General features: G+C 63.9%; 4 protein-coding genes across 7 annotated transcripts in view; 2 read left to right on the forward strand and 2 right to left on the reverse strand.

Moving 5' to 3' along the window:
• Positions 1-9511: 9511 nt before the first annotated feature.
• Positions 9512-12915, forward strand: MSLN (mesothelin). Of its 2 annotated transcripts, XM_029948907.1 has the most exons (11): positions 9514-9679; positions 9803-9890; positions 10400-10443; positions 10547-10646; positions 10917-11095; positions 11170-11325; positions 11418-11560; positions 11639-11766; positions 12123-12217; positions 12435-12621; positions 12703-12915. In XM_029948907.1, exons 2-11 carry the CDS (start codon positions 9806-9808, stop codon positions 12789-12791), a joined length of 1206 nt encoding a protein of 401 aa, XP_029804767.1. In that variant the 5' UTR covers positions 9514-9679; positions 9803-9805; the 3' UTR covers positions 12792-12915. The 2 variants fall into 2 exon arrangements, with proteins under 2 accessions (XP_029804768.1, XP_029804767.1); XM_029948908.1 differs by lacking the exon at positions 12435-12621 and having other exon boundaries at positions 9512-9679.
• A 287-nt stretch (positions 12916-13202) lies between these two features.
• LOC115299096 (mesothelin-like protein) lies at positions 13203-19819 on the reverse strand. Its single transcript, XM_029948407.1, has 15 exons — positions 19790-19819; positions 19472-19592; positions 18489-18609; positions 17549-17634; positions 17270-17396; positions 17010-17200; positions 16611-16701; positions 16265-16406; positions 15742-15929; positions 15509-15664; positions 15309-15436; positions 14618-14748; positions 14445-14539; positions 13975-14230; positions 13203-13594 (listed from the first exon to the last, which is right to left on the reverse strand). Exons 1-15 carry the CDS (start codon positions 19803-19805, stop codon positions 13329-13331), a joined length of 2115 nt encoding a protein of 704 aa, XP_029804267.1. The 5' UTR covers positions 19806-19819; the 3' UTR covers positions 13203-13328.
• A 2513-nt stretch (positions 19820-22332) lies between these two features.
• RPUSD1 (RNA pseudouridine synthase domain containing 1) lies at positions 22333-25479 on the reverse strand. 3 transcript variants are annotated; one of them, XM_029947466.1, is made up of 6 exons: positions 25299-25479; positions 24610-24800; positions 24388-24511; positions 24198-24300; positions 23944-24045; positions 22333-23462 (listed from the first exon to the last, which is right to left on the reverse strand). In XM_029947466.1, the coding sequence occupies exons 2-6, from the start codon at positions 24789-24791 to the stop codon at positions 23065-23067; spliced, it is 909 nt and encodes a 302-aa protein (XP_029803326.1). In that variant the 5' UTR covers positions 24792-24800; positions 25299-25479; the 3' UTR covers positions 22333-23064. The 3 variants fall into 3 exon arrangements, with proteins under 3 accessions (XP_029803326.1, XP_029803324.1, XP_029803323.1); XM_029947464.1 differs by having other exon boundaries at positions 24610-24819; XM_029947463.1 differs by having other exon boundaries at positions 24610-24846; positions 25299-25478.
• The window catches only part of CHTF18 (chromosome transmission fidelity factor 18), a 9052-nt gene continuing 8269 nt past the window's right edge, over positions 24790-25572 (forward strand). The window contains exons 1-2 of the mRNA XM_029949112.1: positions 24790-24859; positions 24977-25457. Of these exons, the coding sequence (XP_029804972.1) occupies positions 24790-24859; positions 24977-25457 (551 nt within the window). The remainder of the gene's footprint in view (positions 24860-24976; positions 25458-25572) is intronic.

Genomic DNA, 25572 nt, shown 5'->3' on the forward strand with positions numbered 1-25572 from the left:
CCACGCTGAGGCCCGGCCGCGCTCCTCCCTCCCTGTGCTCGTGCCGCTGGGCCCGTGGTCCTGACGCCGTCTCCCTGGGGCACACGGACACTAAGAGCATGAGGGTCCCTGGGGGCCTCTCCTCAGCCCACACTGTGGAGGCGGCCGGGGCAACGGGACAGCTGGCCAGATGGCAGTTCCGTCTCCCCTGTACCCTCTCCCCAGGACACCACTCACAGATGCCAGCATGTCTGGGAAGAAAGCCAGGGGGTGTGGGGGTGAGCCAGCTGGGGCAGGGTCAGACCTGGGGTCAGCCCCAGGAGTGCCCCCTCTCGCTGAGACTGCTGTGCCGTGTTGGGGGTGTGCCGGGTCCCCCACATCTAGCTGTGCACGGGCCCCCCTGCCCCTCCGAGAAGGCATCCAGGTGGTATCGAGGAAAAGTCATGTTGGGGGCTGACGGTCAGGCGCAGGGTCTGGGAGCCCAGCAGGCTACCTCAGTGCCAGGGAGGCCTGTGGGACACTCACAGGGTGCACCAGGCCTCATGGCGGCGGTGGTGGCGGATAGGTGGGCACTCAGGTCAAGCTTGGTCCTGGCCACAACCCCCTTCCCTGGGACCTGGCCCAGGACCCCCAGCCCTGCCCACAGCCCTGCCCTGTTGGGAGGAGCACAGGGGCCTCCGCTGGGAGCAGTAAGTGAACTGGGACAGGAGTCGCTGAGGCCTGGACGGGGGTCAGTGGCTCTTAGAACGAATCCTCGAGCTTAGTGCTGGCTGTGGTGAGAACTCTGGCCCCTGGCAGTGGAACACGGCCTCAGAGACGATGGTGTGGACCCCTGAGAGGGGGCAGGGGGAGGGCTGGGCGGCCCGACCGGAGCAGACCGCCCCCCAGTGCCGGCTCTGCAGCCCCTGCAGCCTACCTGGGAAGCCACAGCGCACTGAGGCCCACGGGACAGGCTGATGCAGAGCAGGGTGCTGGCAGCCTCACCCCGGCCCCGCAGACTCCCCCAGAATGTCCAGGAAGCTGAGTGGCCACCTAGCTGGTGGCCGTGCGCAGGCCTGTCACTGTGAGCGGAGGTAGGCTCGGCAGCATAGGGGACGCCCACTGGGCCCAGTGCCTGCAGCCCCACCACCCACACGTCTGCCTCTGGTCAGCGGGGCTGGGTCACTGGTTCCTGGGCCCGCAGTCCCCACCGCCTGCGGGACAGAGCAGCAAAGGGAGGCATGGCATCCCTGGCCACGAACCGGACCTGGCCGGTTCTGGGGGGCAGGAAGGGGCCCTTCAAGCTTTCCTTGAAGGGGGGGCCCCGCTGTGGGCGTGCAGCCACTGCCGGCAAGTTCTGCCCTGCGAGCGGGAGACCGAGGCTCTGGACCTTGCGCGCAGGGCAGCCACCGAGAGAGAATGTGGCCCCAGAACCGTCCCCACACTCTCTCTCAAAGCTGAGAGACCCGACTCTTATGTGGGCTCTGGCCAGTCGTTGGGCCTCTCTGGCCCTCAGTTTCCTTCTCTGTAAAATGGGGGTAAAAATGCCATCTTCCGTGGCTCTTCCTTCTCTGCGTGAATGTCCTGCTCTGGCCTGGCGTCAGGGTGGAAACAGCGGCTCTGGGGAAAGAGGCTGAGTTCCCAGTCCTCCCAGACCTGTGCCAGCCATGAAGGCTTCCTGGAAGAGGCATCCTGGTGCAGGGACCCAGGAGAGGTGTGCTCCAGGCTCCAGGCCAGCCTACTCTGGTCCCTTTTGTTATTTTGCCCACACTGGGGAACAGATGTTTCGAGAAATGGGACCAGAGACAACCTACTGACCTTGGGGCATGGGCCCTGCTGTCCAAGAAAGTGGGTCCTACTGGGGGAGCTGGCGGCCTGCCCCTGGGCGCGGGGACGGTCAGGTTAGAGGGAGGTGCGTTCACAGCAGCTGTCACACCGGGAGAGACCGTTGACCTGACCCTTTAGCCGAGACTGGACGCCTCCCCTGGTGAGGAACAGAGTCAGTCACGCAAACATGAAAAGCGATCCTTTTCTTTACGTGCAGAATAAACAGCCCCACATTTGTTCACCCAGAGAGTGACAAGGCTGGCAGAGGCCTCGGGCGACGCCCGGCAGTGAGGACGGGCAGGCAGAGGCCGGCTTGGGGCAGCACAGGCAGCTGCACCCTGAGTGCAGCTTGCAAAACGCTGAGCCGAGCCACGCCTGGAGGAGGCCGGAAGGGAACGGGCGTCCCGGTTGCCGGGGCTGGGGGGGGCGGTGGGCTTCTTGCAGGTGTCCATCGTAGGGCTGTCCCTCCGCATGGTCACCGACACCTGTCACCACCCCCCTCTCTAATTTTGTCAGTCTCCTGGTTTGACCTGGATTCTCTGTGGTCCCACGGGGTCTGGCCCCCCCCCCCCCCCCCCGTGTTCTAGGTCCTCACTGAGCCTCAGGCCTCGGGCGCTGCTGGGCGACGGGTGTCCGCCTCCCTGTGTGATGCCGGCCTGTTAACTGCCAGTTGTTTACAGAGCGGGGACCCTGCATTCCGTGAAGTCACGCTCCGCCGCCGTCAGCAGGTGGCATTCCTCAGCCCTCGTCCTCCTACGTGCACGCGGTGGTCTCTGCCGTTCGCGGGTCTCATTTCCCTGCGCCGCCTGCCCTGCGCCCCTGCCCCTTCCCCGCCGCGTGCCCGCGGGGACATTGCACCGTCTCACGCCTGCCCGCTGTGTGTTCTAACTTGATTACCGTGGCCTTGTCTTCATATCCAGGAGTTTGCTCTTCTTACATCACTGATGTGTATTCTCTTTATTTTTAAAATGGTTACATTCCTGAAAAAAACGCCTATAATTTTTGATAGGATCGTACAGAATGATTTTAGGAACACTGATACCTTTATCCTGTTGGGTTGTTCTCTGCAATATTAGGCTGATTCCTAGAGACTTTGTGGATTTCATTGTTACTAGCAACGATTGTTTTTCTACTAAATTTGTTATTGCTGACATAAAGTAATGCTGCTCATGGTTTATGGTGGTGAAATATACACGAGGTAAAATTTACCCTTTGAATCACGTTTCAGTGTACGATTTCGTGGTATTAGGTACGTTCACAGTGCTGTGTGCCCATCATCACCGTCAACTTCCAGAACTTTTTATGAAACAGACGCTCGGCACTGTTTAAACCACGGTTCCCCTCCCTGCTTCCGGCCCCTGGGAGCCCCTGTTTCACTTTCTGTCTCGATGGATTCCCCTGATCTGGACGCTGCAGTAAAGGGAATGTTTGTCCGTCCACATCTGGCCGCTCCCACTGAGCCCGTCTTTTCAGGTCCGTCCACGTTGTCATGTGCGCCCCCTTCCTTCCGCGGCCGAGTCACAGCCCCCGCCCGGGCGGCCCCGGGCCCCCTTCTCCCGCCCCTCTGCCGATGGGCCCTGGGCCTGGTGCCGAGAACACGGCTGGACAAGGATCCGTGTGAGTTTCTGGCTTCCACCTTCACGTGCTGGGTCGTGTGGCAATCCCGGGTCTAAGGGTTTGAGGCGCTGCCAGACTGTTTTCCACAGCGGCCGCACCGGGAGCCTTCTCGCCAGCGATGCCCAAGGGAGCGATTTCTCCACGTCCTCGCCAGCGCTTGTTAGGCTGTGGGTTTCAAAATCAATTTCATCGTGTAATTGATGTGCAATAAAGGCATCCGCTTAAAGGGCGGCATCCAAGGACCTCTGGTGCGTGCGGCCCGGAAGCCACCGCGCCTCCAGCGTGCCGCACGTCTCCACCCCCACCGTCTCCGCTGGACTTCTGGGTCCACCGTTCTCCAGTGAACAGGACTCTTTAGTCTGGGGGAAGCTGCCGGGCCCCAGGCCAGCATGGATTTGCTTTTTGTGATAATAGATTAGTTTCATTTTTTTTTTTTTTACTTTTTTTTTTTTAATGTTTTATTTATTTTGGGTACAGAGAGAGATAGAGCATGAGAGGGGGAGGGGCAGAGAGAGGGAGACACAGAACCTGAAGCAGGCTCCAGGCTCTGCGCTTGCTGTCTGCACAGAGCCTGACGCGGGGCTCGAACCCACAAACGTGAGATCTGACCTGAGCCGAAGCCGGCTGCTCAACCGACTGAGCCACCCAGGCGCCCCTAGTTTCAGTTTTAAAGTTGTTACCGAAGTTTTATGTTCTCTTTGCTGTCTGCTTCTTCACTCAGCACAATGACCTTGAAATTCATCTGGTTCCTTCATGTGTCCGTACCCTTTTCCCCCTTACGGCCGTACGGATTTGGCACACTAGTGCGTCCGTTCACCTATTGCTGGAAATCCGCTCGTCCCCATTTTTGGCTACTGTGAATGTTCTTGCGCGGATTAGGTTTTCATTTCTCTGGGGTAATCACTTAAGAGAGGGGTGACCAGATCGCACAGCTGGTGTATGTCTAACTTCTTAAGAAAACGGCAGCCCGCGGTGACGGCACTGAGGGGTGCCCCCACCAGCAGTGTGAGGACCCCAGTCCCGCCACGTCCCTGCCGGCACCCGGCACCTCGGTCCCGTTCAGCCGACTCACTCCGCTGGGTGACTGTCACGTGGATTTGATTTGCGTTTCCCTGAGGGGTGACGTTGGGCCTCTGTCGTCCCCACCCGTTCCCACGTGTCGTTCGGCCACTCACGCATCTTTGGTGCGGTGTCTGCTCACCGTGACAGGTGGACTCTTGGTCCCCGTCACCCACTCCCGCCGCCCCCTCTGCTGACCGTCCGCGTGTTGTCTGGTGCAGAGTCTGTGTGTTGGACTCTCTTCCTTTTCCAGCTGTTTCGTTTTCGCATCTGTTTGGCTGCACGAGTGTGTCTTCCCGCCAGAGGCTCCCCTTTCTCAACATCCGCAACCACACCTGTTGCTCCTGTCGCTTCTTACGTGGTTGCTTCCAGCCATTCTGCCGGGCGAGGCGCCTCCCTGTGGTGCTGGTTCGCATTCCCGAGGGTCCGTGATGCTGAGCATGTGTCGGGCGGCCCCCCGATGTCTCCTGTGGAAAAACGCTCCTGTCGTTGCCCAGTTTGTAGTTGGATTATTTGGTTTTCTGGTGTTGAGTTGTATCAGTTCTTTACAGATTTTGGATACGAACCCGTTATCAGATATGTTATTTGCAAAAACCTTCTTCCATTCAGTAGGTTGCCTTTTAGTTCTGCTGATTGCTTCCTTTGCTGGGCAGAAGCGTTTTACCTTGATGAAGTCCCAATAGTTTATTTTTGTTTTTGTTTCCCTTGCCTCAGGAGACGTGTCTAGAGAGGAGTTGTTACAGCCGAGGTCGGATGAGTTGCTGCCTGTGTTCTCTTCTGAAGGACTTTTATGGTTTCAGATCTCACACTTAGATCTCTCATTCATTTGTAGTTTATTTTTGTGTGTGGTGTAAGAAGGTGGTTCCGTTTCTTTCTTTTGCATGTTGCCTCCAGCTGTCCAATCACCACTTGTTGGACAGACAGTCCTTTTCCCATTGGATATTCTTGCCTTGGCCTATGTTTTGTTTTATTTTATTTTGTTTTATTCTCTTCTATTTTTAAATGCTTATTTTTGAGAGAGAGAGAGAGCATGAGCAGGGGGTGGGGCAGAGAGCGAGCGAGCGAGAGAATCCCCAGAAGGCTCCGCAGGGCGGGGCTTGAGCTCACGAACCCTGAGATCATGACCTGAGCCGAAATCCAGAGCCGATGCTGAACCGCCTGCCCTTCCTCCTTCAGCCCGAAGCCGGCGGGACTCGGCGGGGCCCAGCACGCCCGCCGCGGCTCTTCAGGGCGCAGGCGCAAGGGGCCTCCTCCCAGGCGGCGCTTCCTCGCCGAAGTCCGCTAGATTTTGTTCCTTCCCCAGAATCCTCCGGGACTTGGTCTCTTATGATTTGTCCAGAATGCTTCCATTGTCATCTGTGGATAGATCCTTCCTTCCTTTTTTTTTTTTTCAAATGTTTATTTTCACTTTTACGAGAAAGAGAGCGAGAGGGAGAGCCAGGGGAGGATCAGAGAGAGAGGGCGACAGAAGGTCTGAAGCGGGGTCTGCGCTGACCAGGAGAGAGCCTGGTGCGGGGCCCGATCACGAACCGCGAGATCATGACTGAGCTGCTGGGGACCTTTTCTTCCTCCCTTCCTTCCTCCCTTCCGACCTTTCTTTCCTTCTTTTTTCTTTTCCTTTCTTTTCTTTCAATTAATCTATTTATTTTTAAATTTACATCCAAGTTAGTTAGCATGTAGCGCGATAATGATTTCAGGAGGAGATTGCAGTGATTCATCCCCTGTGCGTGCCCCCCGTGCTCGTCCAACAAGTGTCTTCTTCAATGCCCCCACTCAGCCCACTCACCCCCCCCCCCACAGCCCCTACACAACCCTCCGGTCTCGGTATTTAAGAGTCTCTTACGTTGGGACACCTGGGTGGCTCAGCCGGGTAAGCCTCCGACTTCAGCTCAGGTCAGATCTCACGTTCGTGGGTTCGAGCCCCGCGTCAGGCTCTGTGCTGCCAGCTCAGGGCCTGGAGCCTGCTTCTGGTTCTGTGTCTCCTTCTCTCTCTGCCCCTCCCCCTCTCATGCTCTGTCTCTCTGTGTACCAAAAATAAATAAAATATTTAAAAAAAAAGAGTCTCTTATGTTTTGTCCCCTTCCTTGTTCCTTGTTTTTACATTATTTTTGCTTCCCTTGCCTTATGTTCATCTGTTTCGTATCTTAAATTCCACATATGAGTGAAGTCATGTGATACTTGTCTTTCTCTGACTCATTTTGCTTAGCATGATACCCTCTAGTTCCATCCGCAAGGTTGCAAAGGGCAAGATTTCATTCTGTTTGATTGCCGAGTAATAGTCCATTGTGTGGGGACGCGCGGGCACGCACACACACACACGCACACACACCCCCCTTCCTCTTTATCCATTCACCCATTGCCGAGGGACATTTGGGCTGTTGTCGACAGCGCTGTTACAAACGCTGGGGTGCATGTGCCCCTTCCCCTCAGCACCCCTGTATCCGTTGGGTGAATACCTGGTGGTGCGTTTGCTGGGTCAGAGTGTAATCTCTAACTTTCTGAAGAGCCTCCATCCTGTTCTCAGGGCGGCCGCCCAGGTTTGCATTCCCACCAGCAGCACAACCGAGGGCCTCTCTCTCCGTGTCCTCGCTGCCGTCAGGGCGAGTGGGGCGGCCCCCGGGGGCCCCAGCCTGGCCCACTGCGCCTCGTCTCACGGAGTGAGCAAGGGGGCGGTGAGATGCTGTGGAGCAAGCTGCAGCCCCCACCTCGAGCCTGGTACGCACCCGGCGGGAGGGGCCCCCTGCGCCCCCAGGGCCGCCCTCCGCCCGGACCACTCCCCCGCACATTCCTGCCGCACCCAGCTGGCACGGCCTCTTTGGCTGGCCGGACCGAGGGGTGCCGGCCTCTTGACCGCCTCACTCCCCAGATAAGGACACCAAGGCAAAGGAGGCTCAGGTCTGGTCGATCACCCTGAAAAAGAGTCACCGGCGCAGGGCCCACACCCACCAGGGACTTTCCCAGGGGTGTCCTGGGGCCCAGCCCAGTATCCAGGGTCAAAAGGGTCTGACCCTGGCCTCATCCATATGGGGTGTGGACACTGGCCCAGCTGGGGTCTGGGTCACCGGCATGAACACGCCTGGCGCCTCTAACCAAGAAGGTCTGAGTGGGAGCAGGGATTAGCCAAGGCTGGTCCCAGGACTCAGCCAGGAGGGACCCTGGCCACCCCAAAGAAGCAGGCGTGGAGGGGGCAACCCGGCCCCTGCCACCACAGATGCCCCCTTGCCAGGTCCTTGTTGAACACGCCCCACCCCCTCCTCAGGGTCGGTTCTGCCCTGGTGCCAGCTGCCCTGCCCCACTGTGTGACCGGGCCGGCTGCAGGGCGTCTGTGCTTGGGGCTGACTAAATGACCATGTATCCAACACCCCGAACCTGTCGGGCTCCCCTGCCGACTCTCCCCAGGAGGGCCTGAAGTTGGGAATGTGGTCTGACTTCATTTTCTGTCCCTTGAAGACCAGATGGTGGGTGGGGGCGGGGGTTGGGCTGGGGTGGGACCGGCGGGGCAGCAAATGCTCGCCTGCCCTGAGTTCTGAGCTCACGACTCCCAGGTTCGGGGGAAGGAGCTAGACATAGTGTCAAGGCACAGCCTCTACCTCCCACTGCACTCTGAGAAGCTTGTGGTCCACTCAGACCCCAGACCTCACCTGGTAGCAGGGTAGGGGCAGAAAGGCAGGGCTAGGGCCAGCGTCTCTGTGGTCATGCCCCGCTGCCAGGGCCCTGGACAGGACCTGACCTTTCCCGCTCTAGCACGTGCCGATGTCTGAGGAAGGCCCAGCGTGCAGTAGGCCCTGAGCCGGTGTGCAGGTGTTTCTGCAGAACGGGCCACCAGGTGGATGCTGTCACAGAGGACTCAGGATTAGAGGGGGCCAGCCCTGGCACCTTCCCTGTACTGCCCCCCTGGGGGACGATGCAGGACAGAAAAGGAAGCGTCAGAGCAGGCTTGCAGAGGGAGAGCTCCTTTGGGGACTGGCTCTGGGTCACACACAAACACGGGTGCTCCAGACCGGCGGGAGCCGACTAGAGACTGCAGGTCGAGCTCTGGCCGCTTGAAAGCTGTGTGCCTCTGTGGCCCAACCTGGCCTTCCGGGGGATGGTCTGGGGGTGGAGATGTGAAGGATGCAGAATCCAGGGCCCATGGGGGGCTGCAGAGGCTCCCAGGCACTGAGGTGCTGGGGGTTCCCTGGGTCTGTGGGCTTGGGGAAGGGGCAGTAGGGGACAGGGTGGGGAGGGGCCCACCTGGCCTCACCCATCCAAGGGGCGGGGTCCTCACTCCACTGCCCATTTTGTGGTCTGGGGGTCTGGTTTTCTCGCACCCCCTCTGGAGCCTGGTGGGGGAGGGGAGAAGTTCACCTGGGGCCACTTTCCAGAACTCTCCCTGAGCGCCGGGCTCCCAGTCCGCTGAGAGGGGCTGCTGCAAGCATGAAGTTGCCCCCTCGTTCCTGAGCCCGGGTGGGACTGACCCAGGCTTGGGCGGAGGCTCACTGGCGGGAAGGGATGTCTCTGCTTCACCACGCCCAGGGCAGGACAGCCTCCCGTCCTGGGCCTCCCCGGGAGGGGTGAATGTAGTGTGGACTACATTGCTTTCGTCTCCCGCAGGCCCCCACCCTACCCTGGGACAATACTCCACACACTTTTACACCCCACACTGGCCGGCAATGGCCCCGAACCCCACTCCAGAAATGCAGAGGGTGTCTCTCCAGAATCCCTATCCACCTGTTCCCCACCCAAGGGACTGGCAGGTAGGAAGGGTGTTGTACCCACAAGACACGGAGGCCTCTGTCTTGGGAGGGAGCTCAGAAGGGAAAGCCGGAGGGCAGGTGGGCCCCAGAGGGCTTGTCCAGCAGGGCCCTGGTTTGCACAGAGCCTGGCAGGTGCCAGGAGAAGGATGGGGGGAGCGAGCGGCCACACCCCAGGGTGTGGGCGTCACTCACGTCTATCCCCAGCCCTGGTGCGAGTGTGGAATCGGGCCAGCCTGGGCCAGAGGCGGCCCTGCCTTTACACTCTACTCTCCCGCCCTGCCCTAACCAGCTGCCGGCCTGGCCTCTCACTGCGGGGGGCCAGGCTGACTCAGACTCAACACCCCCTGCAGGAGGGGCCGGTTTCCCGGAGCGGGCGGGTCAGGTAGACAGGTCGGTCCTGAGAGCAGGGCTGGAGGCCCAGAGACACCACCTGCGGGGGCCTGAGACTCTTCCAGACCCATAAGGCCCTGCACTGGCCCAGGGTGAGGCGGGGGAGGGGTGACAGGAGGGGTGTGGGGGGGGAGCCAGGGGGATGGGGAGGCAGGGGCGACCGGGGAGGTTGTTTACCCAAACGGTGGGGATATCAGAGCTGCTGTCCTTCACAGACAATGGCCTTGCAGGCTGCTCTAGCTCCCCTGGGGTCCCGTGGGACCCCCACCCTCGGCAGCCTCCCGCTCCTGCTTCTCAGCCTCGGTGAGTAAGGGGTGGCTGCTGCAGAGATTGGGGGGCCAGACAGCTGAGGGGCCTCAAGAAGGGCTCTCCCTGCCCACGCCTCCTCCCTGGCTGCGGGCAGGGCCTCCCACCCCTGTCCTGGCGGGGCCCTGAGGGCAGACAGCTGTTCCACCTTCTAGGTAGGTGCCTTGAGCCCTGGGTAGGCTGCGGGCCGTGTCTCTGTCCCCAGAAGTGATTGTGTCTGGCTGCCCTGCTGGACTGCAGGGCAGTGATGGGGGCTCAGGCTGCACTGTGAGTGTCCATGGAAGGCGCAACTCATCACCCTGCGCAGGGCGGTCTTAGGAGGATGTGGGAGGCCCAGGCTCCTTGGGGGGGGGGGCTGTGACTTCATGGGGCACAGACCTAAGCCTGTGGGGTGTGCACAGTGTTGGGGGGCAGCTCTGCCTCCTTCCTATGCAGGGTGGGGGCCTGTAGCAGACACACCCGGGATCCCTGGCTGTCCCTTCAAGCCTTGTGCTCCTCCCCTGCAGGGTGGATGCTACCTTCCAGGGTCCAGGCTGCAGACTCAAGACCAGTAAGTTCCCTCTGGGGAAACCGAGGAAGGTGTCTGGCCCTGGGAAGGGGGCCTCGGACCCCGGGCCGTGCACGGCTCAGCTGCAGCCATGTTCTGTCCTCAGGGTGTCATGACCCCCTGGCTGCGAGGCACCCCCTGGGACCTGTCTTGGCAGCGGCCTGAGCTGGCCGCCATCCTTCCGAGGGGCCGGCGGGACACCGAGAGTATGTGGGACACCCTGCCCCGTGGGCTGTCGGGAGACATGGGGATGGGCCAGTGTTGCAGGGTCGTACCTGCCCATACCTGTGCCCCTTTCTGGCCGCTCAGCTTGCTCAACTGTGACAATCCCAGAGAATGGACAGAATCACCCCATTCTGCTGATGTGTAAACTGAGGCCTGGAGGGCATCACACATTGCCTGGGGTCTCTGGGAGGTTTAGGAGGAGGAGGCTGACAAGCGATGTCCAGCCCTCAATCCCCTGCCTGCTCCCGCAGAGAAGGGCTGCCCCCCGGAGCGCAGGGCCCGCGTGGTGGATGAAAACCTTGTCTTCTACGAGCCCTGGGAGCTGGCGGCCTGTGTGGACGGGGCGCTGCTGGCCGCTCACATGGACCGTGTGAACACGCTGCCCTTCACCTACCAGCAGCTGGAAGTTTTTAAGCGCAAATTGGACCAGGTAGTTCATGACAGGCTCACGCCTGCCCACCCCTCCCGGGCTGCCCCTAGCCGCCCAGTCACCTCCCCGGGCAGCTCTATCCACAGGGGTACCCCGAGTCCCTGGTCCAGCACCTCGGGTACTTCTTCCGTGAGCTCACCCCCAAGGACATCCACAAGTGGAACGTGACATCCCTGGAAACCGTGAAGTCTCTTCTTAAAGTCAGCAGAGGGCAGGAAATGGATGCACAGGTGCAGAGGGAGCAGGTGGTGTGAGGCTGTGCAGGCCCTGGGGGAGGGGGCGTCTCCTTGCCCACGGCACCCGTGGCCTCCTCCTTCCACAGGTGGCTGCCCTGATTGCTCGCTACCTGGCGGGAGGGGGTGAGCTGGACAAGGCCACCGTGGACGCCCTGGCGGCCTTCCATCCGACATACCTGTGCCTCCTCAGTCCTGAGCAGCTGGGCGCGGTGCAGCTCAGTGTTGTCCGGTGAGTCCCGGGGTCTGCCGGGTGTGGCGGGCACGCTGCGCTCCAAGCTCACTGTGCGGGGCTCTGCTGCCTCCCCAGGGCGGCCAGGCCCCCTGACCTGGATGCGTGCGGCCCGGTGCAGATGGACGTTCTCTACCCCAAGGCCCGAGTTGCCTTCCAGAACATGAGCGGGTCTGAATACTTCGAGAAGATCAAGCCCTACCTGGGTGAGCCGGGAGGACACCCAGGGGGGTGTGACGGCCAGTGTGATGGCAGGACCCCCACACGGTGCTGTTAGTTACTGCCTCACTGGGATGCTGGTGCTCGTGTGCCCTGTGCCCTTACAAATGTGTGTAGGTGGAGACCCTGTGAATTCTGAGCCGCACCAGACGCTCCCTCGGCCACCTCCAGCCTCTCCACGCACCCTGAGCTCAGATGGTCACCAGGGGAACCCAGGGCCCAGAAATTCTTTAGGAAAAGGGAATCTTGGTGAAGGAAGAGGGCTTCCTGCAGCCTCTGGTCAGGGGATAGGACTGGGGGCCGTTTCGAGGCCTCACGCTTGGGGCCCTCTCCCCGTGGGCAGGTGGGGCCCCCACGGAAGACCTGCGGGCCCTCAGTCGTCAGAACGTAAGCATGGACTTGGCCACATTCAGGACGCTTCGGCCCGAGGCAGTGCTGGTACGGCCACGGGGCGGAGCCACAGGGGGTGGGGCAAAAGGGGCGGGACACTGTTGGGGGCCTTTGAGGGGCGGGGCCGGGGAGGGGCTGCCTTTGCGCCCTGGCTGAGGCCTCTGCGCCCAGAAAGGGACGCGCGGGGAGGCTCGGGCAGAGCGGAGCCCAGCAGCCTTCTGGGGCGGAGGCTAGCGACCTTGACGGCCCCCTGGGGCTCCGGCAGCCGCTGACCATTGCCGAGGTGCAAAACCTTCTGGGTCCAAACCTGGCGGGCCTGAAGGCGGCGCAGGAGAGCAGCCCCGGGAGGGATTGGATCTCGCGGCAGCGCCAGGATGACCTGGACAGTCTGGGCCTGGGGCTCCAGGGTGGCATCCCTAATGGCTACCTGGTCGTGGACCCCAGCTTCCGAGGTGGGCCCGTGTGACTGGCTGGGTGGGGTCGGAGCGGGGGGTGGGGGGGCGTGGGGCATCTGAGTCACTTCCTCTGCACAGAGGCCCTCTCAGGGGGCGCCCGCCTGCTCGGACCCGGACCTGTGCTCACTGCGGTCCCGACTGTGCTGTGGACTCTAGTCCCGAACTGAGCCCGCTGCTCTGGATGCCGGACCTGCCCTGCTGTGAGGCCCCGCCTGGCCAGCGTGGCCGCTTGCTCCCTGGCCCACCCCAAGGGGCCTGGGGCTCAATAAAAGGACGCTTTCCTTCCCTGCAGCGGTGCCCCGTGGTGTTCTGAGGACCGGGTGGGAAGGCCCTGACCTGGTAGAGGTGGTTCCCTACTTGTAGCCCCTCCTATTTGCGCTTGGAGGACGGGGTCCAGAGGTTAGTCCAGCCAGCCAGGTGGCCCTCAGGGTCACCGGTCCCAGGGTCTCCCCTCCCAGTCCAGGCCAACAGTCAGGGTGCCATCCGGCGACACAGCCAGAGGACGGCAGACAGAAGTCCTATTCCCTGCTGAGAGCGTCTCTACCCCTCCTTGGGCTCAGAACAAAGGGACACAGGCAGGAAGATCACCTTGTCTTTTATTCGATTCCCTCAGTGACGCCCCTCCCCCGCAGCACCCCAAGGGAGATCAGTGGCCCGGGGAAGCGTCAATGGTTCAGGGCTGGCCTTGGAGGGGGCCCAGGTCCTCATTCCAGCTCTGTGTCCCGGGAGCTGGATGTGGGTGGGGGGCAGCCCTGCAGGCCCCCAGGATACGGGACATGGCCACCTCCACCTACCGGCCCCGGTTTCCCTGCACGTGGTGCTGGGCCAGCGCCATCTTCAGAGGCCATAGTGCGGGTGCCCCAGGAGCGATCCTGGCGGAGCCCTGGGGTGCCCCAGTACAGCAGCCATAGGAGGCCAGAGGGCAGGGCCACCGCGAGGGGCAGATACCCCAGGCGGGCTGGTGGGCTGCCTGTAGGCAGAACGTGGAGCAAGCACCCATCAGTCCCAGCTGGGAGCCACTCCAGGGCTGTCCCGCCACCTCCCAGGCCTGGGCACCCCCTCAAGGCTCACGCCGTCCCTGCGGCTGGGGGAGGTCATATAGGCTGCCCCCCTCAGCCCTGATGGAGACCGCACCCACTTTCTGGGACTCAACAGGTTTTGGAGGAGGGTTTTTTCCCCCCAATAACTCAGCAGCCAGTGAAGGTCACTGTCACCCAGATGCCCCCCGGGGAGACAAACAGAGTGGCCAACGGAGTGTGAGGTCGGGGGTCCACAGAGGCGCTGGGCAGATAGGGCAGGTAGACGGGGAAGGCCCACGGGGGTGGGGGGGAGGGCGGGTTTGGAGCGTACCGGAGGTGGGGGCGTCGATCCCGGGACGGCCTGATGTCGGAGCTGGATAGGGTCCCTGGGGTGTGGTGGTGGGGGTCGCAGTGGTGGGGCGGCCTGGGCCCCTGAGGCCAGCAGGGTCCGCGTCCAGGCCCAGCTCGCCCAGGGCCGACCTGTTCAGGCTGCGCAGCCAAGAGCTGATGGTGGGGTGGCTCCGTGCCTTCTGCAGGTCCCCCACGTTCTGGCCCAGCAGCGTCGTCACGTTGCTGACCGTCAGGTTCTGTGAGGGAAGGGAGGGGGCCGTGGGGGGAGGCCAGGGGGCCCTGCAGCCGCCGGCTTTGGGGCCAAGGGCAGACCTGGCAGGGCAGTGCTTGACTGAGGAGTGAGCACGGGGGTGAGGCCTGGCGGCAGTGACCTGGGGTTCACGCGGCCTGCTGCATCCCTCTGGCTGGGGTGCTTGGGCCTCCCCTGGCCCGGCAGCCCCCAGGGCCCACCTGCAGCACACGGGGGTTCAGGTTGGTGAAGGTGTCGATGTCCATAGAGACGTTGGCCTGGACCAGATGTCGCAGCTCCTCCACGGGGGCACCGCCTGGGGGCCGGGCAGTGGTGAGAGGAGAGGGGTGGGGGGCTCTGGGGAGGGGCGCCGGCACACGGGGCAGGGTCTCACCGAGGTAAGGACGCATGAAGTGGTAGTAGGCAGCCGTGGTCCCTGTGCCGCCGAAGGCCTCCCGGGCCTTGGCGTAGAGCACGTCTTTCCGGCTCTGAGGGCAGGAGGAGATATCCAGGGCCCCGGCCAGCCTGGGGGGGAGCAGAGCAGAGGCTGCTGGGCAGGCTGGGAGCCCCTCACTCTCCCGGCCTCTCCCCTCCACCGTTTTCCTCTTGCCCTCTGGACAGTGCCCAGCAGTGTCCCTCCCCAGACGCACAGCTGCCCCACCTCAGAGCGTGGCCTTGCTCGGACATGGAGTGTTTGCTCCGTGTGGGCGTGTCCTACTCAAGATGACCTCGCCCTGAATTAGCGTGGCCCTGAGTCTAACAGCTGGACGCAGACGAGCACACGGCCGCGTGACCTTGGAGGCCGAGGCTGGGGCGAGGTGTCCACAGCCCGGGAAGGCCCAGGGCTTCTGGCAGCACGAGCAGCAGGATGGAGTGTCTCCTGCAGGCCTCGGAGGCAGCTGGCCCGTGACCCCCTGATCTCAGACTTCCAGTCTCCAGACAGTGAGGGGACGGTTTCCCTGGCCTTGACTGCTGGCTTAATGGCACTGTGTTTCGCAGCCGCAGAAAGCTAACAGCCTTAGGTGGGCTGGCCGGGCCCCACCCTCCTTGGCTGAGGGGGTGTGGGGGTCCCTGGGCCGGCTCACCGGAACTCCGAGGGCCTGATGGCCTGGATCTGCCTGGCGCTCATCCAGCAGAGGCGGGAGCCCCCGATGGCCAGGAGCAGGGCGCCGCTGAGGGTGCCGTTGTGGTCCAGGTACTTCTGTAGCACAGCCTGGAGGCGGGGCCCCGGGTCAGTGCGGCCAGGTCGGCGCCCCCCCACGCCCCCTGCACCGCCCGCCCTCACCTCAGTCTGGTTCTCCAGCGCCACGTCGGAGGCCAGCAGGGCCACAACGGTGTCTATGGATGTGATGTTCCACTGGCCGATCTCGGAGCGGGAGTAGAGGTAGACCAGCGAGGTGATGAGCCGCAGCTGCTCCTCGGGGACCCCGCGCGGGTAGACCTGGGGTCGGGGGGAGGGTCAGGCGCACGGCCTAGTGCCCACCCCCCCCCACCCCAGCGGGTCCGCGGCGCACCCACCCGAGCCAGCTTGGCCTTGACGACGCGCTGGCACTCGGCGGGCAGCGGGTGCTGCAGCAGGGGCTCCAGGTGGGCTTTGAGCGCGCGGCCGCCCAGGCAGGCCCCGAGCTGTGCGCAGTCATAGTGCACCAGAAAGAGGTCGTCGTGCAGCGTGGCCGCCGTGATGTCCCCGCGGATGCAGGGTCTCCCTGTGGCGGGGGTGAGGGTGGGGGTTTTGAGCTGACCTGTGCTGACCTGGGGCCCCACCCCACTCCCAAACTTGACCCATCCAGCACTCTCTCCCCAAGCTTGACCTCTAGCTGAGAAAACTTTGCCCGGACCAGATTGAGCTTGACCTCGACTCCCAACTCAGGCCCGACCTTAGTTCAGCTCCACTGGATTCTAACCTCCCCCCACCCCCTCCGCTGGATGCAGACCACTAGGCCACGCCCAGGCCAGCACACATCTTGGGTGCCCTCACCCCAGGATTAGGAGCCCAGAGCAGGGGGAGACCCAGTATCCTCAGGTCAGTGGCCACACTGACCTGTGCCCCGCTTGGGCCGAGAAGACACCGACTCGGCCTTGGCCTTGAGAAAGCCTGTGACGAAGCGCCTGGCGTCCCGCTGGCTAAGCCGCCCAGCTCGGTACGTGGCCACCATGCTGCCGAAGAAGTCCAGGCCCACAGCCTGGGAGAGCAGGCACAGACACTCCGCACCTGGCGAGGGGCTGCCAGGGGCTCCCTGGTTCCTCCTCCCGCCCCGCAGACAGAAACCCCGGGGCAGGGCATGGCTGGGGACACCCGTCAGGCGTCACAGTGGCTGGTGGAAGGGCGGCTGGATGCCCCTCCCCGTCCACAGCCGCTGGACAGCCCCTCACTCCAGAGTACCTACCTGTTGCACCTGCATCCACAGGCTGGAGCTGATGTAGGTGGCCAGGGGTCCCAGAGCCTGCAGCCCCTTTAGGTTCCAGGAACCCGGAGGCCTGGTGTGTGGTAAGGGGCACTGTGTCAGGGGCGGGGGGGGGGGGAGCACACCCTGGCACCCACCCCTCCCCAAGCACACTTTCCGGGGCCTGCCCTGCAGGGGACGCCCTGCTCGGCAAGGACCCTCCAACCCCAGGCATGGGGGCAAGGGACTGTGGGGTTCACAGGTGGGGGTAGCACCGTAAGCCTGTGTGTGGGGTCAGTGGGGCCGTGAGCTGTGGGGAGAGGTCGAAGGTCAGTGGAGCGGTACACATTGGTGGTCTCCTGCAGACGGGAGAGGCCCGGGCAGAGTCCTGGCCCCGCCTACCCAAGCACCGTCCCTCCGCCGGCCAGCAGCGTGTTGAGGGCAGCTTGCTGGGGGGCGGTCAGCCGGCGGCAGCGCTGCAGATTCTGCAGCACACGGGGGTCCGCGGCCACGATGCTGGACGCGTCCATGTCACACACCAGGACCCCAAGCAGCAGCAGATCAGAGGCACTGAGCCGCAAGCGGGGCCCTCCCTAGGAGATGGCAGGTCAGTGCAAGCCTGGCCCCACTGCCCGTCCTCCCATCCTGCCGGCCGCGCCTACCAGGCAGTCCAAGGCCACACGCCGCAGGGCGGCCCTCTGGTCGGGCAGGTTGGCCAGCAGCTCGGTGTCCCCCTGGGCGGCGCGGTGGGTGAAGGCCCGGCAGTCGGCTTCCCTCACCTGCGTCAGGCTGTGGGCAAGAAGGGGGCTGTTGGGAGGGGGCCCGGCCAATAGTCCTCTGGGGTGGCCCGGATATCCCTGGGCAGCTGGGGTCCCCAGAACTCCAAAGGAGGCGTACTCAGCCTATGCCACCCAGGTGCTGGCCTGGGAGTGGGCACTCACTTGTAGAAAAGCAGCAGGTCCGGGGGGTGGAGTTCAAAGTCGTCCTGAAGGCCGTGCAGAGCGGCCAGGTTGGCCAGGCAGCTGAGCTGGGCAGGGTGAGGGCATGTCACTCGCTTGCCCAGCCTCAGCCCCCTTCCCTCTGCCACGTTGGCCTCACCCTCGTGTGGGCCCCTTCGCCGCCTGCCTGGACTCTGTCACCTGGACATCATGTCGTCTTCCTGTCTCCACCAGTCTCAGGATTGCAAGGCCAGCCCGAGAGTCCTCCTCAGCCCTGGCCCCCTGCACTATAGTGACTCAGACTCGTTTATCCCAAGGCCACCTGCCTGCACTTCTTGTGTCACTTGACTCACTTTGGGGTTGCTCTAGGTTTATTACTAGTTTCATGCTAATTGTGTAAAGGGACAAAATGGTATCCCTTCCTTCTGTTTCTTTAAACTCGGGGACAGACAATGCTTGGGTCAGCTGTGGGTCGAGGGGGGCTCAGGTGGCACGGGAGAGGCCAGCAGGCTGGGGGATCTGCCCGGGGCCCGGAAGACCCGTCCCAAGGGGGGACACCACGTGACAGATGGAGGAGGGAGTGGCCGGTGCAGGCCTGGTGGACAAGCCCTCACCTAAAATCCAAGAACAGAAAGCAGGGGGTCTGCGGGGAATTGGCGAAGTCCTAGAAATGATCCAAAGTGGGCGGCAGCAGAGAATCACTCAGGGGAGGGACACCCAGCCTCAGCAGGCCAGACCCCTGTCGCACCGGGGTCTGCTGCAGAGACACGCCTCAGGCGGTGGCGAAGCTGGGGCGTCTCCCGCATGGCCCCCGCACCCTGGTGACTCGCCCCCTCCGGGCCTGCGGTCCCCCTGCTGGCACGTGTTCTGTGCTGAGGACGTCCTTCCTCCTGGCCCCTGCCCTCAGCACCCCGGCCCGCTCCCATCAGCCACAGCGGTTCACCTGCCAGGCTTTGAGGAAGACCCGGCGAGTCGCCATCGCCCTGATGAGCGCAGAAAGCTGGTCCCGGGGCAGCTGGCTGGCTGGCTGGCACCAGAAGCTGTGCAGGAGGGAGGCGTTGGCACTGGGCAGAAAGGAGGTGAGTGGTGAGGGGCAGGTAGCCGACTGCAGTGTACAGGATGGAGGTCAGCGCCCCAACACCCAGAGGGGGGAGACGGAGGAAGGGTGGGCAGCGGCACCTCGGCGCAGGCAAGACCGCGGTTCTGCCCAGCACTCGCTGGCGTCCCTGTGGGCACGTGGTTGGCCCCCGGCTCCGAGCTATGCGAGGGGCTTCAGGGTGGCCCCAGCCTGGACTCAGGGTCTGTGCTCCCGCCCGAGGCCTGGTCCCAGCGGGCTCCGAGCTCAGCAGTGGCTGAGTGTTTGGAGCAGAGGTGGCCAGGGCATCTGTGGTGTCACCACGGCCACGCTGGTTCCCGGCTGAGTGCTCCGAGTGCTGTGCGTCTAATACAACCCGTGCACGGGGAGGGCCTCTCATGGGACTTCAGCCAGATCAGCAGACTGATCGGTCAGTTGATGGTCTGTGGAGGTCTCTGACTCCCAGGGGAGGGAAGGATGGCTGAGCTCAGCCACAAGACCTCTGAACAGTGCTTGGGAATGACTGAGTCTCTTTAGGACCTGAGACAGCGGCCAAGCCTTGGGGCAGAGGAAGAAAGCCGACAGGACTCAGGCCAGGAGAGCAGTGCAAGAGGGAGAGGTTCGGGGGCCCCAGCCCCAGCGGCACAGCCTGGCCACGTGGGTGGGACTCTGAAACAGGACACTGGACGATCTGGGCCGCCCTGGGGCAAGGTCGGTGGGTGCCTCAGCCACGCCTGGGCCATCAGGTGCCGGCCCTGGAGAGGCACAGCCCACAAGTCCCCCGGCCTGCCAGGGGATCAGCTATAGGACACGACCTGGGGGTTGGAATTTCAGGAGGGGCTGGCACTCACCTGGCCCACAGGTCAGCCCTGCTGGCATCCAGCCCTCCCTGGGAGAAGCCCTGGGCCTGGGGACAAGAGCAGTGGGCAGTGAGCCACATGAGGAGGGCGAGGCCTGGGCTCACCGGGGCACCTGGAACAGAAGAGGCCATGAGCGGCTGACGGCCCCCCTCATGGCTGGGCCTACCTGGCGGGGGCATCCGTCAAGGGTCTGCCCAGGGCTCCCTGCATCCCTATGACCACAGATGGTCCTGCCACTTGAGGGGAGCCTGGCCGTGGGAACCGCCCCCTGAGGGTGACGGTGCCCCTTTGTGAGGGGGGCAGTCTCACCTGCTCTCGGGCCCATGGCTGTGCGGGAAGGTGTGGGGTCACCGGCAGTGGGTCCAGGACAAGCTGGAGAGGAGGGAGGAGGTGATGAGGCCCCCGCCATCAGCGTCCCCTGCCCTCCGAGGCACGGGGCACAGAAAGGGCGGTGTGGTCCGGGTCGCACAGGATGGCTGCCCCAGAAGTGCGACTCTCTGTCTTTGGGGAGGGTAACAACCCCACAAACAATGCCTCGGTGGAGCCAAAGGGAGCGGCAGGAGGGGCCGGGCCTTCCTTATCGCAGGTCGGGCTCTTGGGACCTGTAGGCTTTGGTGTCTCCAATAAACACATCTCGTCACAGCTGCAGGGGAGGGCGGTGGTCCCAGGGAGTCCCTGCAGGCAGCTGGGGGTGAGGCTTTGGGGGCTCCCCAACCTGTTTCCATACCTGGGCGATCTAGAAAGCTCTCTTCTCCTCTAGGGCCTCTGACACCCAGCCAGAGACCTTGCCTCCGGCCACAACCCCCACCAACGGCCCCAAGCAGCTCTGCCCAGCCTGCGGATGGAGGTAGGCCCTAAGGGAGGGTGTCAGGGGCCTGTGGGTTTCTAGATTCCGCCCGGCCTAGGGGATTCCTATCCTAGGCAGTGGGTAAAGTGGAAGCTGACAGAGGCGCGGCTCCCCAGCCAGAGCCACACTGAGACGAGTCACAGCTGGTGCCCTGGAGGTCTGGGTGGCCGCCGCCCTGCCCCAGCCCTCACTTCTCACCTGGGCTCGAAGACCATCTGCCTGCTCCCGCGCCCCGCGGTGGCGGTCCAACGCAGGAGGTGTAAGCCAGGTAACAGGAGCTCCAGACACTAGTGACCCCAGCCCACGGAGTATGTCAGCCCCTGCAGCCGAGCCCTGGGGCACAGGGCTGGTGCAGGGTGCGGGCACGGGTGTCCCCGCTCAGCTCCATGCCTCACCCAGCACCCTGCCTGCCTGGCCACCCACTCCTGCAGTGATGCCTGCCAGGCAGACGTGTAGGGGAGGGACCAGGGCTGTGCCAGGTGACGGTGCCGTGTCCGCCCCTGGGGACCCTGAGCACAGCAGACACCTGCCCTCCAGCCCCAGCGGAGTGAGACGCTGAGCTCACGGCTGGCACCCACCCAGCGTACACACTTTCCCGCTGGGGACCATGTCTGTGTCCCGGGGGTCACGCGTGTGTTCGTACACGTGCGTGTCTGCGTCTGTCGTGTGTGCTGGTGTCTTTGTGCCCACACACCTGCCTGGGAGCAGTCACAAGCACGGGGGCGTCTGATGGATGTGTTCCTTGCAAGGACATCAGACCCACGTGGATTGTTGCAGCCCGTGAGCCTGTGTGTCCGTAAGCGTGTGTGCCGTGAGGTGGGGAGGTACTGAGGGCACCAGGCAGGTGGTCTCAGTGGCAAAGAGCTGTTGCCCAGGACGGGGCCTCTGAGGCAGAGCGGGAGGTGCCGTGGAAGTTTATCCCCGGCTGAGGGGGGCAGGGCCCGGGGGTTACCAGGGCCTTGAGCCCCACGGTGCTGGTTCGGCCACCGAGCTGTGTCATCAGCACCGCCAGGAGAGCTGCACGTGCCCAGGGAGCCAGCCTCACGGCCAACCAGGCGTGTTGACCCAGGGCCTAAGGCGCCAACAGCTGGAGCGACCGACTGAGGCCTCGAGGGAGTCCAGCTGCCCTTCCCACACTGCGGGGAGCGGTGCCCCACCAGCACACATGCCTGTGCCGTGCAGCAGCCCCGCCTGCCTGAGGAAGCTGTCCTTGTGCCCCTTGCCCTGGAGCGCCCGCTGGATCTCCACACCCTCCATCCCTGCACACCCACGGCCAGGGCATGGGGGGCAGTGGGCTGTGTGCGCCCCCGTGTCTGGTCACTGCAGCCTCACAGGATGGTGGGAGACAACCTCCAGCCGACTCGTAGGAAGCACGGTCTAGACCCGGCCTGGGGGTGGCTTTTTGGGTCCTGGGGGAATCAAGGGGCCAAGATCTTTTATGGGAAGCAGCAGCCAACACAGAACATTCCCGGGGACAGTGCCAAACCCTGTGCGCCTCACCATCCTGCCTCCCTACCTCGGGGACCACAAGGCGTATCCAGCCCTCTGACTTCTGTCGTTTGCTCTGCAGGCCCAGCCCGAGGGCCCCACCAGGCCAATGCACCCCGACAGCTGTCCTGTAGCTGCTCATGCCAGCCTCCTGGTCTCCCCCAGCCAGAAGTGCCCACCCTGGAGATTGGCTGGCATTCTGAGGCGGATGTGCAGACCGCAGCTCTAGAAGGGGCTGCTGAGAGCCGACGGATGCTGCGATGTTTCCGGCCAGAACCAGGATCTCCAGGAACAGACGGTCCTCCACCACAGCCCGGCCCTCTCAGCAGGGCCGTGGGGTGCCCTCTGCACGGCGCGGGAAGGACAGGTCAGCAGCCCCTCACCCCCGAGGTCTCCCTTCAGCGTGTCTTCATTCACGGTCCACCCTGGGTCCTACTGGGGGGCCCAGGGCAGAGGTCGGCCCCGTGCAGGGATCTGGGACCCCCAACCCCCCCCCCAAAAGATTCATGATCACTCATGGGGTCAGACACCGAGTATTTATTCTGAGTCCCCGACGCTCAGCGGCAGCAGGCTGACGGGGCTGTGTTGTCCGGGACTGAAAGGAGAGGGGCCGGCCGGCCTCGCTTCCACGCCCAAATCCAGGGCCGCTGGCTGCCTAGTGTTGTGAGAGGGCCGAGAGGGGCGGCTCAGACCCTCCCCCACACGCCACTCGGGGGGGACAGGAGGTCCCCGGGCAGAGTCTGGTAGAAGCAAAGGCACAAGGCAGTACCGTATGGGCAGGATGGGTCAGGGTGCACGGGGGGACGCCCAGCCAGGCGAGGCTGACTAGCACAGGAGGTCTGACGACAGTGAGGAGCAGGGTGCTCTGGGGCCTGGGCTAGGGGCCCTGGCGGGGCCCAACTCGAGGCTGGCTCAGCTCTCGGCTCTGCCTCTTGCAGGGTGGCCCTGGGCAAATCTACTAAAACAAGCCAGGAGGGATGGAGCTGTGGAGCCAGGAAGCAGGCCTTGTTTCCCCTGGGGGAGAGGGAACTTGGAGGAAGGCCTGTCCTCCAGACTCATGGCGGCCTGGCTCCCCCTGCTGGCCTTGCCGGCCCCTCTCCAGGTCTCGCTGCAGCAGCCAAGGCCTTGGTCCCTGTCTGCAGTGGGGCCGCACACGGGGACACCCCCGACTCGGGACAGGCCTAGGGTTCTCCCCTGCAGCCCCCACCCCTAGGGGCCCCAGCCGGCGCTCCCACCCGCCGCGCTGCCCTCAGCTGTCGGGCTCCAGTGTCCACTCTGACAGCCACTGCAGGCACGAGGCCCGCTGTGCCTGTGTCTCGGGGGCCCTGGGGGGAGGCGCGGGGGTGCTGCAAGGCCTGGGGCCCCCGCCTGCGGGCTCAGGGTCGGGAGCGGCCCTCAGGACCTGGACGAGCTGGTCCAGCGGCTGCACCAGGGTGTGGGGGCTCCAGCAGGCATCGAGTGCGGGCACGAACGGGTCCGGCGTGCAGGCCTCCACACGCTCGCTGTGGGTGGGGATGCGCAGGTAGAACGCGTGCAGCATCATGCGGAAGGGCTGGTCTTCCCGGCCCGACGCCTGCCCGTAGGTCAGGTCCCCCACGACAGGGTGGCTCAGGGCGCTGCAGTGGACGCGGAGCTGGTGCGTCCGGCCTGTGGGGGTGCCGAGGGAGCCGCTTGGGTGGGGGTGCCATCCCGTGCCCATCCCCGCCCGCTCACTTCACCCCAACCCTGTCCTGTTGCTGTCTTGAAGCCCCTTGAGATCCCTGAAAATGGCAGACCTCCCTGTTTCCTGGTGCAAACGGCCAGCCAGAACCTGAAAAGCGGTCAACTCCGAGAGCCCCTGTGGGGCGGGGGGGCTGCGCCAGGCGAGCTGCAGAAGCCTGCTGGCCTCCCGAGGCCCTCACATCCAGGAGCAAGACCCCGTGGGCAGCTGAGGTGGAGGGGCGGCCCCAGGCAGGCCACTCTGGCCCTGTGCCACCGTTTCACCTCGAACGTAACAAAAGGGACACCGCAGCATCTTGTCCGACGGGATGGGGGTGCCAGGCGCTCACCATGTCAGGGGCACGAGGGACACCACTAAGAGACAGCAAAGGGGCCTGGACGGCTTTCTGGTCCCTGTCCCCAGACATACCCGTGAGGGGCTGCAGCAGCACTTTGGAGACGGGGTCACCCGCATACAGCCCGTGTTCTAAGACCACCAGCTCCGTGACACTTGGTTTTGGGTTCTCACAGCCTGTAAGGAGGAAGACAGGGGTGAAGGTTGGCTGGACCAGCCCAGAACCCAATCCGCTCCGACCCAGCTCACCTGCCCTAGCTGGTCCTGCCCACTCAGGGTCCCCAGTGGACCCCCTCCCCCCACAGACCCCACACCCCTGCCCCACATACCCTGTGTGCCCTCGATGCACATGGTGTGAGCCCGACCCTCTGTGCTGTTCCTGCCGATGGCATAGTTGATGGTCATCCGGCTCTCCTGGACATGTCCCCGCACCTGCCAGGTGGAGGGTCATAAGCTCCTCTCAGGGCCACCCACCAACTTCTGGGGAATACCCTGCCTTTGAAACGGATCAGGCCTTACCAGAGCCAAGTAAGCCTTGGTGACACGCCGCTCCTTGAAGCACTTGTAAGCGCTGCCCGCTGCAGCCTTGTTCAAGGCCACACAGAGGGCCCCGCTGGTGGAGAAGTCCAACTGGTGGCAGAACCTGGTATGGGGCAGGGGATCAGGGGTGGCTAGACTGGGGGCGGCCACTTCCCTCCCGCGGAGGCCGCTGCGGGCCACCAGTGCCTGGCCGTTGCACACCTGAACCCATAGCAGGTGTCCGGGTCCGCTAACTCGGGGAAGCGGAGGCGCAGCTGCTTCTGGAGAGAGGGGGTCTCACGCCACGTCCTGCTGTCGATGCGCAGGTCCCAGTGCTTGTTCACCACCAGGAAGTCCTGGCTCTGGTACACCACCGACGGGCTCTCCACGCGGCCTGCTTCCATGCTGGGGGCCTGCAACGCAGTGGGGCCCCTGGGGAGTCCAGCGCACGTCAGCGTCCTGCGCAATTGGAGTGTATACCACTGTTCTCCAGGGTCCCCGGTGTGAAGCCACCGACGCACCGTCCGCGTGCACTAGATGTTTTTCCACCCTCACTTCTGAGCTCCGATTGTGGGGTTGTCCGACCCAGACCCCGGGAGACGCGTCGTGCGCCCCAGCCCACCCCTGCGGACCCCGCTGGAACAGTCCTGCAACGCGCGATGGGAGCCGTTTCCCCGAGAGGAAGAGGAGCTGCTGCGCCCCCCGGTGGCCGGGGCAGCCCAGGTCAGCCGGGGGCGGGCGGAGGCGCCGAGCGAGGGGGGCTATCTCCGCCCTCACCTTCCTCCCCACCACCCCGGCCTCGAAGCAGACACCTTCATCCCCGGCAGCACCCGTCCCCCGCGTCTGATGGGCACTGGCCCACGGGTTCTGGGAGCACTTCCCGCAGCCCACCCCCGCCACTCCGGACCGACCTGTAGCCGCGAGGACACTGCCGGGCCCTGGCTCCAGCACTACGCCCCCGCGCCTGGCGGCCCAGCGACCCCGCAGTCACTCCTCACAGGCCCTGCCGGAGCGCGCAGCTCCGCCCACTCCCCGCCCACGCCCCGGAAAGGCGGCTGTGCGGGCCAATGGTGAGCGCCCGAGGCCGCCGCTTCGACACGGGCGCGTTTGCTCAGCCCGGCGCGCTCCCCGCCCATGTCGCAGACAGGCGGGCGTGCTGGCCAATGGTGAGCGCTCGGGGCCGCA

The sequence above is a fragment of the Suricata suricatta genome, chromosome 8 (assembly GCF_006229205.1).
Source record: "Suricata suricatta isolate VVHF042 chromosome 8, meerkat_22Aug2017_6uvM2_HiC, whole genome shotgun sequence".
NCBI classification, from domain to species: Eukaryota; Metazoa; Chordata; class Mammalia; order Carnivora; family Herpestidae; genus Suricata; species Suricata suricatta.

Bases quoted from the DNA above. Each gene is read 5' to 3' on its own strand.
- MSLN (XM_029948907.1), top strand. From the start codon at position 9,806: ATGGCCTTGCAGGCTGCTCTAGCTCCCCTGGGGTCCCGTGGGACCCCC. The intron at 10,647-10,916 runs GTATGTGGGACA...CTGCTCCCGCAG, and splicing joins GGGCCGGCGGGACACCGAGA to AGAAGGGCTGCCCCCCGGAG. The intron at 11,561-11,638 runs GTGAGTCCCGGG...CTGCCTCCCCAG, and splicing joins GTGCAGCTCAGTGTTGTCCG to GGCGGCCAGGCCCCCTGACC.
- RPUSD1 (XM_029947466.1), bottom strand. From the start codon at position 24,791: ATGGAAGCAGGCCGCGTGGAGAGCCCGTCGGTGGTGTACCAGAGCCAG. The intron at 24,301-24,387 runs GTAAGGCCTGAT...TCCACCTGGCAG, and splicing joins CCAAGGCTTACTTGGCTCTG to GTGCGGGGACATGTCCAGGA. The intron at 23,463-23,943 runs GTATGTCTGGGG...GCACCCCCACAG, and splicing joins GCTGCTGCAGCCCCTCACGG to GCCGGACGCACCAGCTCCGC.
- LOC115299096 (XM_029948407.1), bottom strand. The intron at 16,407-16,610 runs GTAGGTACTCTG...CTGCTCTCCCAG, and splicing joins TGTGGATGCAGGTGCAACAG to GCTGTGGGCCTGGACTTCTT. The intron at 15,665-15,741 runs GTGGGTGCGCCG...CCCCGACCCCAG, and splicing joins TCAAGGCCAAGCTGGCTCGG to GTCTACCCGCGCGGGGTCCC.